Here is a 15,051-nt window from a genome sequence, read left to right as displayed (position 1 = left end):
AATAATATATATATACCGGAGACTGTGTCCTATACACGGAGATACAGACCGGAGGACAGTCCTATTATATAAATGATATATACACCGGAGACTGTGTCCTATACTCTGATATACAGACCGGAGAACAGTCCTATTATATAAATGATATATATATACACTGGAGACTGCGTCCTATACACTGATATACAGACCGGAGAACAGTCCTATTATATAAATGATATATATATACACCAGAGACTGTGTCCTATACACTGAGATACAGACCGGAGAACAGTCCTATTATATAAATGATATATACACCGGAGACTGCGTCCTATACAGTGAGATACAGACCAGAGAACAGTCCTATTATATACATGATATATATACTGGAGACTGCGTCCTATACACTGATATACAGACCGGAGAACAGTCCTATTATATAAATGACATATATACACTGGAGACTGCGTCCTATACACTGAGATATAGCCCGGAGAACAGTCCTATTATATAAGTGATATATATACACCGGAGACTGCGTCCTATACACTGATATACAGACCGGAGGACAGTCCTATTATATAAATGATATATATACACCAGAGACTGCGTCCTATACACTGAGATACAGACCAGAGAACAGTCCTATTATATAAGTGATATATACACCGGAGACTGTGTCCTATACACTGATATACAGACCGGAGAACAGTCCTATTATATAAGTGATATATATACTGGAGACTGCGTCCTATACACTGAGATATAGATCGGAGAACAGTCCTGTTATATAAATGATATATATACACCGGAGACTGTGTCCTATACACTGATATACAGACCGGAGAACAGTCCTATTATATAAATTATATATATACACCGGAGACTGTGTCCTATACACTGATATACAGACCGGAGAACAGTCCTATTATATAAATGATATATATACACCGGAGACTGTGTCCTATACACTGAGATACAGACAGGAGAACAGTCCTATTATATAAATGATATATATACACCGGAGACTGCGTCCTATACACTGATATACAGACCGGAGAACAGTCCTATTATATAAATGATATATATACACCGGAGACTGTGTCCTATACACTGATATACAGACCGGAGAACAGTCCTATTATATAAATGATATATATACACCGGAGACTGCGTCCTATACACTGAGATACAGACCGGAGAACAGTCCTATTATATAAATGATATATACACTGGAGACTGTGTCCTATACACTGATATACAGACCAGAGAACAGTCCTATTATATAAGTGATATATACACACCGGAGACTGCGTCCCATACACTGATATACAGACCGGAGAACAGTCCTATTATGTAAATGATATATATACACCGGAGACTGTGTCCTATACACTGATATACAGACCGGAGAACAGTCCTATTATATAAATGATATATATACACCGGAGACTGCGTCCTATACACTGATATACAGACCAGAGAACAGTCCTATTATATAAATGATATATACACACTGGAGACTGTGTCCTATACACTGATATACAGACCAGAGAACAGTCCTATTATATAAATGATCTATATACACCGGAGACTGCGTCCTATACACTGAGATACAGACCAGAGAACAGTCCTATTATATAAATGATATATATACACTGGAGACTGCGTCCTATACACTGATATACAGACCGGAGAACTGTCCTATTATATAAGTGATATATATACACCGGAGACTGCGTCCTATACTCTGATATACAGACCGGAGAACAGTCCTATTATATAAATGATATATATACACTGGAGACTGCGTCCTATACACTGAGATACAGACCGGAGAACAGTCCTATTATATAAATGATATCTATACACCGGAGACTGCGTCCTATACACTGATATACAGACCAGAGAACAGTCCTATTATATAAATGATATATATACACTGGAGACTGCGTCCTATACACTGATATACAGACCGGAGAACAGTCCTATTATATAAATGACATATATACACTGGAGACTGCGTCCTATACTCTGATATACAGACCGGAGAACAGTCCTATTATATAAATGATATATACACACTGGAGACTGCATCCTATACACTGATATACAGACCGGAGAACAGTCCTATTATATAAATGATATATATACACTGGAAACTGCGTCCTATACACTGATATACAGACCGGAGAACAGTCCTATTATATAAATGATATATATACACTGGAGACTGCGTCCTATACACTGATATACAGACCGGAGAACTGTCCTATTATATAAGTGATATATATATACCGGAGACTGCGTCCTATACACTGATATACAGACCGGAGGACAGTCCTATTCTATAAGTTTTATATATATATATATATATATACTGGAGACTGCTTCCTATACACTGAGATACAGGGCGGAGAACAGTCCTATTATATAAGTGATATATATACACTGGAGACTGCGTCCTATACACTGATATACAGACCGGAGAACAGTCCTATTATATAAATGATATATATACACCGGAGACTGCGTCCTATACACTGATATACAGACCGGAGAACAGTCCTATTATATAAATAATATATATACACCGGAGACTGGGTCCTATACACTGATATACAGACCAGAGAACAGTCCTATTATATAAATGATATATATACACCGGAGACTGTGTCCTATACACTGATACACAGACCGGAGAACAGTCCTATTATATAAATGATATATATACACTGGAGACTGCGTCCTATACACTGATATACAGACCGGAGAACAGTCCTATTATATAAATGATATATACACACTGGAGACTGCGTCCTATACACTGATACACAGACCGGAGAACAGTCCTATTATATAAATGATATATATACACTGGAGACTGCGTCCTATACACTGATATACAGACCGGAGAACAGTCCTATTATATAAATGATATATACACACTGGAGACTGCGTCCTATACACTGATACACAGACCGGAGAACAGTCCTATTATATAAATGATATATATACACTGGAGACTGCGTCCTATACACTGATATACAGACCAGAGAACAGTCCTATTATATAAATGATATATATACACTGGAGACTGTGTCATATACACTGAGATACAGACCGGAGGACAGTCCTATTCTATAAGTTTTATATATATATATATATATATATATATATATATATATATATATATATATATATATATATATACTGGAGACTGCTTCCTATACACTGAGATACAGGGCGGAGAATACTTGTATTGTGTGTCATGCAGTTGTCACATTAGCTGCTCTTACATGAGATCACGCAGTCATGCTTTATTTATTTTGGAAGACGTCTCCAGTGTCTCGGTTCTTTTCCCTGTAATGGCAGTGATGACATGGACACTCCTTGTACCGCTGTCTGGGCTGACGCGTCTTCATCACCTGCGGTTATCGTCACTCCATGACTCAATGTTTATTACCTGTGAGAAGTCAGACAGTTCCTGTAATACACTTCACAGGTAAGGACGATCGAGCCGTCTAGTATCCGAATAGTATTTATTGACTGCTAGTATTATGTAGTATTACTATTTAGTATTATGGGGCGTTGCACATATTCCACCATTTATTCTTTATATTGTATATTCACTGGTGAGGTGTATTATTCTAGTAAGGAGGGACCACTGGTGCTTGTTTTTTGGTAGCTTATTTATTTTAGGCTCTTTTACACTGGACGATTATCAGGCAGACGAGGGTTCACAGAACGCTCGTTGCCGATAATTGCCCTGCGATCAGCAGATGAACGTGCAAACGCTCGATCATCTGCGGATCCTATCGTTTTAAAAAAAGTTCAATATTATCGTTGTCGGCAGCGCATCTTCCGGTGTAAACAAGGAGAATCCCTGCCTACATGACGATAATGTATGGGGACGAGCGATCGGAGTAACAACTGCTCGTCCCCAGCGCCGATCAACGAGCTGTCTAATTGATTGGCGCTCGCTGCACCGGCCGATTATCGGCCGGTGTAAAAGGGCATTAAGTTGCCGTTTGGTTTATCTTTATTCGGATTGAGATTAGATTAAGATTGCTGTGTTTTTTGTAAAATCTTTAGCAATACATGAATCCTCAGCCTATCTTGGCGTGACTTTACACGCCTCGATAATGTGAACGATTTTAGGGTTTTACATTTTTGGAGCGGAGCACCCCGCCTGATGTGGATATGCTTCCAGGGGATGCTTTTTGTTAGGAAGATCAAATGTGCAGCTCATCCAACGCAGTGTTAAAGGGGTTTCTGTATAGATGCCTTTAATGGTATATCCACTACATGTCATATAGGCTAGATCGGTGGGGGTCTGACCACTAGGCCCCCCTTTCACCTTGAGGATAAGGGGCATCCAGCATCTTTAACTTCAATTGGCCGACCACGCGTAGTCTGAAAAAATGAAAGGTGAAGCTGAAGTGGCGCAGTACTTTCCCAGCACCGCCGTTACTTTGGTCTAGTGAAGGGATTGGACTCTCACCTATTTGAGATCGGTGGCATAGCCTGGCAATATACCGTCCATGTCTTTACTGAGAGACGTCATGTAGTAAAATCCAGCAGTGTTTAGGTTCCGACTCCATTTTTGTTTTCTTCCTCTCCTCTGCATTATCTATGTTGGAACAGCAGTGCGTGTTCTAATCCTTGTCCTACTCCTAATACCATGGGCTATATAGTCTCGTCAGTTCTTAGCACCTTACTTGATCGCAGGCGGATGTGACAATATTTTGCCTATAACAAAATGTGGTATTCCTGTAAAAATGTTTAACTTGAAGTAGTGCAATCGGACTCTGTGGCCAGTTGTTCACCCCTGAGCTGTAATAACCCTTTAGATATGGTGCCAGAACAAGTTTATTTTGCAGCCGTTTTCGTTTTGGATATGAAAATTTATTGTACCTGCTCTGATCTGTCCTAGACTTCTCCATATCCCGGATACGATCCCAGCGGCTGGTCCTGTGCCGGTCAACCCCGTCCTCCCTATCCCCCCGCTTATACAGTTGGCGGTCAGGTATGTAAAATGAAAGTGTGCCGATCATTATTCACTTTGTGGCATAAATGTGAACATATGTAACGTTTGAATATCTTATCAAGGGACATTGCCTTCATCTTCACCTTCCGGCAGCCTTTAGTCCCCCTTTTCCTACCTGCTCCCTGTTCAGAAATCTCCTCTGCCCCCTATCAAATTCATGTAGTGTAAAACTGTAAAAAGAAGACCGGGAGGAGGGAGATGCAGCTGCAGTTTCTCGCACGGTCTCTGAGACTGAATGCTGTGAGAGGGCAGTCGAAATCTGATTGGCTGACCATAGCACCAGGAGGACCCTGCCTACTCAGCAGGCAGGGGGGGATAAAAAACAGGTTTGATACGGCATTTCTGTCTGCACTACGTCCAATATATCTACCCTGATGCACACATGATGTACTATTTTAAGGCTCCTTATTCTCTTTCATCGTTTTGGACCACATAAGCGACTTTCTGGTTTTGTTACTAGTCTGTGTTCTTGCTTTGAAACCATGAAATAAAGCTGATATTACATATGTTTTTTTTTTCTCACAGGGGATGGAGCACTATACCAATGGTTCATATGGACCACACTATAACCAATCTTCAATGAACCCACCCTACCCTGGTCTACCCCCACCAAACCCTTATTACGCACCCCCTTCCCAGCCTCAATATCCTGTTGATCCCTACAAGACGTCCATGCAGCAAGGGGCTCCACAAGCGCCTTCTCATTGGGGATACCCCCAGCAAGGTTGTCACAACATTCCTCAGCAGCGTCCACCATTTCCTCAGTACCCTGCTGCACCGGTGAGTAAAAGCTATTCCTTGTATAGGGGTTTAGTATGTCGGAGGGTTTAACCCCTTACCGACATTTGACGTAGCTGTCTCCTAGTCAGTGGGGGGGGAATAAAGCGGGCTCATTGGATGACCCCGCTCTATACTCAACGACACTTCACTGCCGATAATTCATTGTAAGAAAACTCATCCCGGTTGTTTAACCACTTAGATGCCACAGTCCATAGCGGCCGGGACATCTAAGCCAATATAAAGATGACGTGTAAAAAACGCTAGCGTTTTTGTAAAGTGCTTTTTTAAAATACAGGCTTTTTTGATGCATTTTGTGCGCGTTTTCGGACTCCCATTGAGTATGGGAATTGGGCGCATTTTTGGCACGTTTTACGCGCCAAAGAATTGACCTGACTTTTCCTTTTTTTTACCTTATGCGTTTTTTAAACACGCACGCATAAAAAAAAAATTCTTCGTGTGCACTACAATGCACTTTTCCATTGATGTCAATGGGGGCTTAAAGCAAGCGTTTTTGACGCGTCCATTACACGCCGTGTGAACAAGGCCTAGCTGCCATACGGTTATAGGTCAGGAGGCTGAGCTGAGACCTCCTTCGTTGTAACTGACCGTTATGTGTCTGCTCATCAGTAGTTAGTAACATACATTTCTGTATCCCTTCTGTGGAGAAGCTGTTCGGTAATTTTTTTTTATCTGGAGTGCCTCTTTAAATGGGTTGGTCGGGACCTTCAATTGGTGGCCTATCTTTAGAAAACAAAGGCACAGCGCCTAACCCTAACCTCGGAGCTGCAGTTCTAGACGCCGCCATACTCGTAGTTATGGCGATGTGCCTGGATAAACCGGAAATGTGCTGCGGCGCTACAGACTGTACCACCGCTCTTATTCTCCTGATCATGGGGGTCCTGAAATTAGGACCCCTACAGCTTATACACCGATGGCCTATCCTAACATTAATACTGTACTGCAGATTATACCAGCGTTCTATAAATAAAAAGTAATGACCTACATCTATTGTCCCAACGACATTGACTAGCGCAGTGTAACAATACGGCAGCTCTATAAACCGTCTCTACGTGCTCTATATTCCGGATATCTTTGGGTGAATGTCGATGCAGAGCGATTCTCTGTATTATATACCCGGGGGGATGATTATTAATAAAGTTCTTCCTGCCAGAGACGTTATCGGCATAACTAAAATAGACTATGGCCATGCTTACCACGGGGTGGGACAGATAAGGTGTTGATAGAAAACGTAAATACTTAATTATCATGATTAATAACCGTATAATCATCGATTGTGGTAACCTCAAGCATAGTAGGAGTGTGTCCTATTATACCACGATGTAGGCAGCATCTCTCTATGTAGTTGCAGGAGACCCCCTTGTAGCCAGCATCCCTCTAGGCAGCTTCTAGAGACACCCCCCCCCCCTCCATGTTGACCGCATCCTTCCAGGCAGCTTCTAGAGGCACACCCCCCCCCCCCCCCGTCGATGTTGACCGCGTCCCTCTAGGCAGCTTCTAGAGACACCCCCCCCCCCCCTCCATGTTGACAGCATCCCTCTAGGCAGCTTCTGGAGACCCACCGTGTTGACTGCATCCGCTTATTCGGCTTCTGGAGACCCCGGCGTTGACAGCATCCCTCTAAGCATCTCTGGAGATGCCCTGCTCTTTTTTACTTTGTACTTTATATATGTCATAGCAGGGTCCTAGAGATGACAGCTGGAATATGTATGGAGCTCCCAACCACTACCAGTGGCATACAGCACCACCGCAAAACCCAAATGGCACTCATTATATGACTGGAGGCAGGCCACCCTGGCCAGGAGGAGATGGCCAGTCGCCCGTTTATGATGTAAAGGTAAGAATTTAAATAATTTCCTAGGCTAGGTTTTTCCTGTTGCAGATCAGCCTGAACTAAGCAAGTTCTGTTCCATCTGTCTATAGTACGATCTGTAAGTCAAGACACAGAGCAGCCATTATAGTATAGACACCTAATGCCTAATCACTGATATATGTCAAGAAAATAGATCCGGAGTACTAAAATATAACTTTTACTGATATGAATAAAATAGGTGTGAACAAACATGTAAAAAACATGAGGATCCTATCTGCCAATACTGCATACAGATTCTTAATTATTTTCCATCATTTCAGATTATTGTCAGAAATTCTATTGACAGCAAAGAATCAGTCCACCTTTATAAGGTTTCCTAATTTGAATAGTGCTTAATCTTCGGATCACATATGGAGGAAAAGAACAATAGGGCAGTTGCCCTCCTACCCCGTATTTTTCGGTCAGTAGTCCTCCACGCCAATGTGTCCAGCAATAGTATTGTGTCCTCTCCTGGATGGTATAAAACGACAGGTAGTTCTCCCGACGCGTTTCCTGCTGACCAGGCAATTCCTCAGGGGAGATAGGTCAATGAAGCAGTGGTGTCCAAAATCAGGGCTTGCTGCTTGAAGTGTAGCTGTCAATACGTATGGAGAGGAGTGCTCAGTAATTCAGAGCATGTTGGATCAATGAAGCAGTTATTTTCAGTTTGCTGCTCAGCTGTCACTTCTTGCACGAGGGAATGCTCGACGATTGGAGCAAGTTTGCAGTGGCAGAAGGAATCCTTTAGTTAGAACAACCTTGCAGTGGCAAGGAATGTAACCTTCCTGGTGGGAGGTAAACAAAGAACGCCTGTCCCTGGCGTGTACCGTCAGTGTAATGAGGGATTCCCTGCTTTATATGTCCGATTATTACCCGTAGACCCGCCCTACCTAACACACCCCCTTGTGATGTATCAAGGGGGCGTGTATCTAATGTGACAGGTTGATCCTCCCCGCGACCGCAAGCCCGCCGGGCATGATAAACATGCCACAGCTGTGCGAGCGGCCGCGCCGAGGACAAGCGCCACAGGACACCTCCAGAGACCTCACTCAGGTCTAAATGCTGGAGATGTTAAAGCATCTCCTGGTTGCGATCCAAGTGCAAACAGGAGATGCATGACAGGGGGAACTGAAGAGTCCGTCCCTCCTAATGACGTGACAGCCCTTCTGCCACTGAAAACTTGCTCCAATCGTCGAGCATTCCCTCGTGCAAGAAGTGACAGCTGAGCAGCAAACTGAAAATAACTGCTTCATTGATCCAACATGCTCTGAATTACTGAGCACTCCTCTCCATACGAATTGACAGCTACACTTCAAGCAGCAACCCCTGATTTTGGACACCACTGCTTCATTGACCTATCTCCTCTGAGGAATTGCCTGGTCAGCAGGAAACGCGTCGGGAGAACTACCTGTCGTTTTATACCATCCAGGAGAGGACACAATACTATTGCTGGACACATTGGCGTGGAGGACTACTGACCGAAAAATACGGGGTAGGAGGGCAACTGCCCTATTGTTGTTTTCCTCCATATGTGATCCGAAGATTAAGCACTATTCAAATTAGGAAACCTTATAAAGGTGGACTGATTCTTTGCTGTCAATAGAATTTCTGACAATAATCTGAAATGATGGAAAATAATTAAGAATCTGTATGCAGTATTGGCAGATAGGATCCTCATGTTTTTTACATGTTTGTTCACACCTATTTTATTCATATCAGTAAAAGTTATATTTTAGTACTCCGGATCTATTTTCTTTATTATTCTAATACTACGGAGAAGTGAATTTACCATTATCCAGGTGGGGGATACACAACACCACAAAAAAATCAAGATATTCACTGATATGTCAAGAAAATTGTCCAGTTTAGATGTAAACTCAATTTGTTTTCTATTGCAAAAAAAACTAAACTTCTCTTTGAGTTTTTGATTTCGGAGGATTTCCATAATTACAAGTAAATGTTGCCTTGGTTAGATATAATTTTATGTTGTTGTTGTGGCAAAGCAGCAGTGCAATCTAATGCCATAGACGGAGGGCATATGAAATGTGAAATATATGTTAGAGGATCTGTCACTATTTTAGTAATGCCCTATCTCCTAGCTAATCTGATAGGCGCTGTCACACTGATAATGATAGTGAAAATTGTGTCCCACAACGATTATTATTTTAAAAGTTATGAGCTTTTTTCTAAATATAAAAATAAGGCTATACTAGAGAAGTGGGAGGCAACAGCAGCGATTCTCCTGGGGTGGAGCCTCCTCACAGCCTCTGATGCTGTCCTATCAGCATGAAGCTGCTTCACACAGTGAGAGAGACTGAGGCTGGAGGGATGGGGGGACCATTTCAAATAGCCATATCTAGGGCTGTGGACCACCTACAAAAGCGGTTCTGATGGCATATGAAAGTGGTTCTAGCTGTGACACAACCAGAGAGATCACCAGTTGAATACAGTCGGGAATGGAAGCAGTGTACTATATGATCACACTGAATTGCTGGGCTTGAAAGGGGGAGAAGCTGTAAGCTGATTGGACAGCGTCATACAGAAAACATTACACAGCCCAGAGTGAAAAGAAACAGTCACCTCTTATTTGGCTATTAGAGCCACATTAGCATATTTAGTAAAATGCTCATAACTTTGCAAATAACCATTTTTGAAAAATAAATCGCATTGTAGCTATCAGCATCACAGCGCCTATTAGATTAGTTAGGAGATAGGGCATTAATATACTAGTGACAGTCTTCTTTAACCCCCTTAGTGACCAGCCTATTTTAGGCCCTAATGACCAAGTTTTTTTTTTTTTTTTTTTTTTTTTTTTTTCTATAGTTACATTCAAAGAGCTATAACTTTTTTTTTATTCTTCAGTCGACATAGCTGTATAGGGTCTTGTTTTTTGCGGGATTAGTTGTACTTTTTAATTGCACTATTTTGGGGTAGATACCATTTTTCAATTAACTTTTTTTGGAGGGAATAGAAAAAAATCCCTGAAATTTCGCCATTGTTCTATGCGTTTTAAATTGACACAGTTTACTGTGCGGCGTAAATAACACATTACCTTTATTCTAAGGGTCGGTACGATTACGACGATACCACATATCTATAGGTTTTTTATGTTTTACCGCTTTTTAGCACAATAAAAATACTTTTGAACTAAAATGTATTTATTTTTGCATCGTCTCTTTCCAAGAGCCATAATTTATCAGGCCCCCGGGTGCCATGGCACCCCATCGGAGGCCCGCGATTGCATTTGCGGGCCACCGATGGGTAAGAGAGGGAGCTCACTCCCTCTGTAAATTATTTTAAATGCTGCGGTCCGTATTGACCGCGGCATTTAACGGGTTAAACAGTCGCGATTGAAGTCGACTTCGATCGTGGCCGTTGGAGCAGGAGCCCGGCTGTCATCAGACAGCCGAGCCCCGGCTCCAGCCTGCACTGGACAACCGTGCAGGACTTGGACTGGGCCGCTGTGAAAAGGTGGTGACCTATCCTAAGGCCCTTTAGTGACCGCCGTGAAAAGGCATATTGGTGATCACTAAGGGGTTTGGTGTCCATAGAAGCAGGTTCATATTGTGTTTTATATTTAAAATATCAACATAAAAATGATGTTTGACTTGTCTCTTATAAGAACCAGCTTCTGTCAACATACTCTAAGGCCCTGTTCACATCAAGTTTTTTGTGTACCTGTAAAACGTGATGTGAACATTGCCTGAGGCTGAAACTAGTACGTAGAACCTACATGATGATTGACATATATGTGATAACTTTAATACTTGTAAAAACCTTTTTTTTTCCTCCTAATTTTCATTTTAGGATACGCCTCAAAATCCTGGTTATAACCATCAGAGACCGTTCCCGGGCTACCCCTCCGATATCCCTCAATGCCAAATTTCTGAACCCAAGCCAAACCTTCCTCCACCCAACCCTCATTACAGCGCCTCTCCACAGATGTATAACAGGAAGGAGCCTTCAAATCCAGAACCTGCGCCTAGATCCAGAGAAGCCAACAATTCTCCAGCTGACCCTTCAAGCACGTCACATCCAGGCATATTCAAGATCTACCAGGTCTTGGAAAGGATGGTGGATCTGGAAAGAGAAGTGGATGAGTTTGTAGGCAAAAAGAGTGATATGAGTTATCGGTGTTTAGAAGAGATGTTGACCAAGGAATTACTAGAGCTTGATTCCGTAGAAACCGGTGGCCAGGACACTATTCGCCAAGCACGGAAAGAAGCCGTGAAAAAACTGCAGTCTTTATTGGAGAGGCTTGAGAAGAAGGGGCTGTGATTACCTGATGCGACCTCTTTAGGGAAACCAGCTACGGCATCCGTCAATAAAAGGAATCTCGAGAGTTCTTGAACATATGTAGCCTGTTGTGCTCATTGAAGATCTAAAGAAGCGAAGACTTGATAAAAATAAGGAGATGAGAACAACGGTGTGCGGATTTTGAGAAATAGGGGAAATCTGTTTCCTTTTTTGGGGGGGGGGGGGTGGGGGTTCTTTGCCACTAGATGACCATGGCTTACAGATGTACAGATAGACCTCCATTTTTTATTCACCTTGAAGAATGTACAGAGTTTTCCAAAAACGTTTCGATCTAAAACCACCAACATTTTTTATTTTTTTGGCGTGAATCAGGAGTTTCCTGTGGAGCTTTAAGTTTATTTTTTAGTAAACCAAGCCATTTGTGAATAAACAGGTTTTGATTCTTTGAAGCCATTTCAAGATGTGTGCTGATGACGGCACAGACTATAGACCAACATGAGACCATTCAGATATTCACGTTCATGGATCTTGTGGTTTTGAAATAAGAAACCGGAACAGCCCTGTGACCTGTACTTTTGCTTCGGCCATAAAATCCTGTAAAATACCTTTTTTTTTTTTTTTTGTGGGTGAATGAAGTTAAATGGTCATCGGAACAATATAATTGTAACTTCTCCTGTACGTAAATCACGAGACCAAATCATGTTGTGCTATCTATCTTCTAGAGATGGCAAAAATAACGGATTTGAGAAAGACTGGACCTAACGGAACCCAAAACAGACGCAAAGAAAAACCTTGGAATGTGTTTTGGAAATTACTTTAAAACTGGCCATGCACGTGATATTTACTGGCAAGTCGCACCATTTCTGGTGGGGTTTTTCGGCAATCTAATGTCCATGACCCACCATTGATCTCCCACAAAAAGCCAGTAAATATCTAATGTCTATGGCCATCTCAAGCCTCCTAGTTTGTAAGCGTAGGTGGTGCCTCCAGAACCTAAAACTCAACTTGCTTTGCACAAAAACACCACGGATATCATGTATATTTACAAAGATTATGCGCTATTTCTTACTGCGTTTACATCTGCCTAAATGAGCTGCTCCACCCGAATAAATTTTTACAAAAATAGTTAGTAGGGCAGTAAGAGATTGAGAAAGGTGACGACTGGTTGCTAAGGAGGTGCTACCTGACAACACAGTTTAAAACACTATGGTTGCTAGGCAATGTATCTCTAGCAACCAGATTGTCAAACCTGACAAAACTGCATTGGCACTATGCCAAGACATCAGGAGGGGAAGCAGCTAGTCAGCAGTCCGGTCGTACCTTTCCCCATCTTGGTGCCATGTTGATTAAATTTAGGTGGAGGACCTCTTTAAAGAAGCTCTGTCACTAGTCCCTATCTCCTACCTAATGTAATAAATTCTTTGATGCTGATAAATACCATTTTGTTTTTTTTGAAAAACGTTTATTATTGACAAAGTTCTGATCATTTTTACATTTATGCAAAATTTTTCTAAATGCCCAACTGGGCTTTTTTTTTTTTTTCCTGTTTCACCAAGTAGGCGTTGTAAAGAAAAGTGTATGACGCTGACCAATCAGCGTCCTACACTTCTCTCCATTCATGTTCAGCTTTAGTCACAGCATAGCGTGATCTCGCGAGATCACGCTGTGACGTGACTTCCTCTCGCAGTTTCTTCACCGGAGAGGCGGGAGAATGACTGGACATCGCCTCCAGCCGTGCCAGGACTACTGCTGAGGAGAATTATCGTCCTGGCACGGCTGGAGGCGATGTCCGGTCATTCTCCCGTCGCTCCGGGGAAGGACCTGCGGAAGGAAGTGATGTCACAGCGTGATCTCGCTAGATCACACTGTGCTGTGAATAAAGCTGGGCATGAATGAAGAGAAGTGTATGACGCTGATTGGTCAGCGGTCATACGCTTTTCTTTACAACGCCCACTTGTTGAAACTAAAAATAACGCCCAGTTGCGCGTTTAGAAAAAAATGATCAGAACTTTGTCAATAATAAACGTTTTTCAAAAGAAACAAAAGTATTTATCAGCATCAAAGCGATTATTAGATTAGGTAGGAGATAGACCAGTATTAAACTCGTGACAGAGCCTCTTTAAGGGTATGTGCACACACACTAATTACGTCCATAATTGACGGACGTATTTCGGCCGCAAGTACCGGACCGAACACAGTGCAGGGAGCCGGGCTCCTAGCATCATACTTATGTACGATGCTAGGAGTCCCTGCCTCGCTGCAGGACAACTGTCCCGTACAGTAATCATGTTTTCAGTACGCGACAGTTGTCCTGCAGCGAGGCAGGGACTCCTAGCGTCGTACATAACTATGATTCTTGGAGCCCGGCTCCCTGCACTGTGTTCGGTCCGGTACTTGCGGCCGAAATACGTCCGTCAATTACGGACGTAATTAGTGTGTGTGCACATACCCTAAGGAGGTTGTTTATAATCAAACTAAATGGTCCTATTTAAAGGATAACTCCACTGCGTGGATTGGTTTTGGAATAATGGTAGACCATAGTATTGACATGTACTCTGAAACAGCATGAGCACCCGAAGTGCTTTTACACCATTATATAAATATAATATTCTGAGAGCGAATCTATGGGATTACATCTGAGGATTGTGACTATTTCTTTACTTAGCCACATTATTGGATTCCATATTTAAAATGAATGTCCACCTTTTATAACACCGTGTTTAAAGTCCGACATTCTGTGCTGATGAATTTATTTAATATATATTAATACCAGTCTGGGCTTTATTTTTCTGATGCAGAGCACCAAATCATCTGCATAGATGTTAGAGTAACATTCTTGTTGCTTGCAGTCAACACTAGGGGAGGTTTACCACATACTATGCTACTATCGAGGTCAATATATAAACAGTATGCAGTAAGCTCTTAAGCTCCCCCTAGTGGTAGCTGCAGGTAGCATAAATTAAGCCGTTCCTGTAACGTTACCTTGCCATTCACAGGGCTGGGCCCACCATGCCCTCTGGTCTTTTTGCCTTCAGGCTCAATGTCATTATGACCAACTATCTTCTGTATCCGCCATGTACGCCTGACCAACCTTGTTTTCTTCCCAGTGTAT

At 42.2% G+C, this 15,051-nt stretch overlaps 1 protein-coding gene across 2 annotated transcripts in view; it reads left to right on the top strand.

Moving 5' to 3' along the window:
* BAG4 (BAG cochaperone 4) overlaps window positions 1-12,033 on the top strand; it is a 61,244-nt gene extending 49,211 nt beyond the window's left edge. Inside the window, exons 2-5 of one of the 2 annotated variants that reach the window (XM_075858804.1) lie at window positions 4,919-5,011; window positions 5,558-5,812; window positions 7,512-7,667; window positions 11,490-12,033. In XM_075858804.1, the coding sequence (XP_075714919.1) occupies window positions 4,919-5,011; window positions 5,558-5,812; window positions 7,512-7,667; window positions 11,490-11,960 (975 nt within the window). In that variant the 3' untranslated portion in view covers window positions 11,961-12,033. Of the gene's footprint in view, window positions 1-4,918; window positions 5,012-5,557; window positions 5,813-7,508; window positions 7,668-11,489 lie in introns of both variants that reach the window. The other variant, XM_075858803.1, reaches the window with a different exon arrangement.
* The last annotated feature ends 3,018 nt before the right edge of the window (window positions 12,034-15,051 follow it).

This window comes from Rhinoderma darwinii, chromosome 3, assembly GCF_050947455.1.
Source record: "Rhinoderma darwinii isolate aRhiDar2 chromosome 3, aRhiDar2.hap1, whole genome shotgun sequence".
Lineage (NCBI taxonomy): Eukaryota > Metazoa > Chordata > Amphibia > Anura > Rhinodermatidae > Rhinoderma > Rhinoderma darwinii.
Note: the sequence above shows the minus strand (reverse complement) of the source record. Positions and strands in the feature narration are given on the sequence as shown.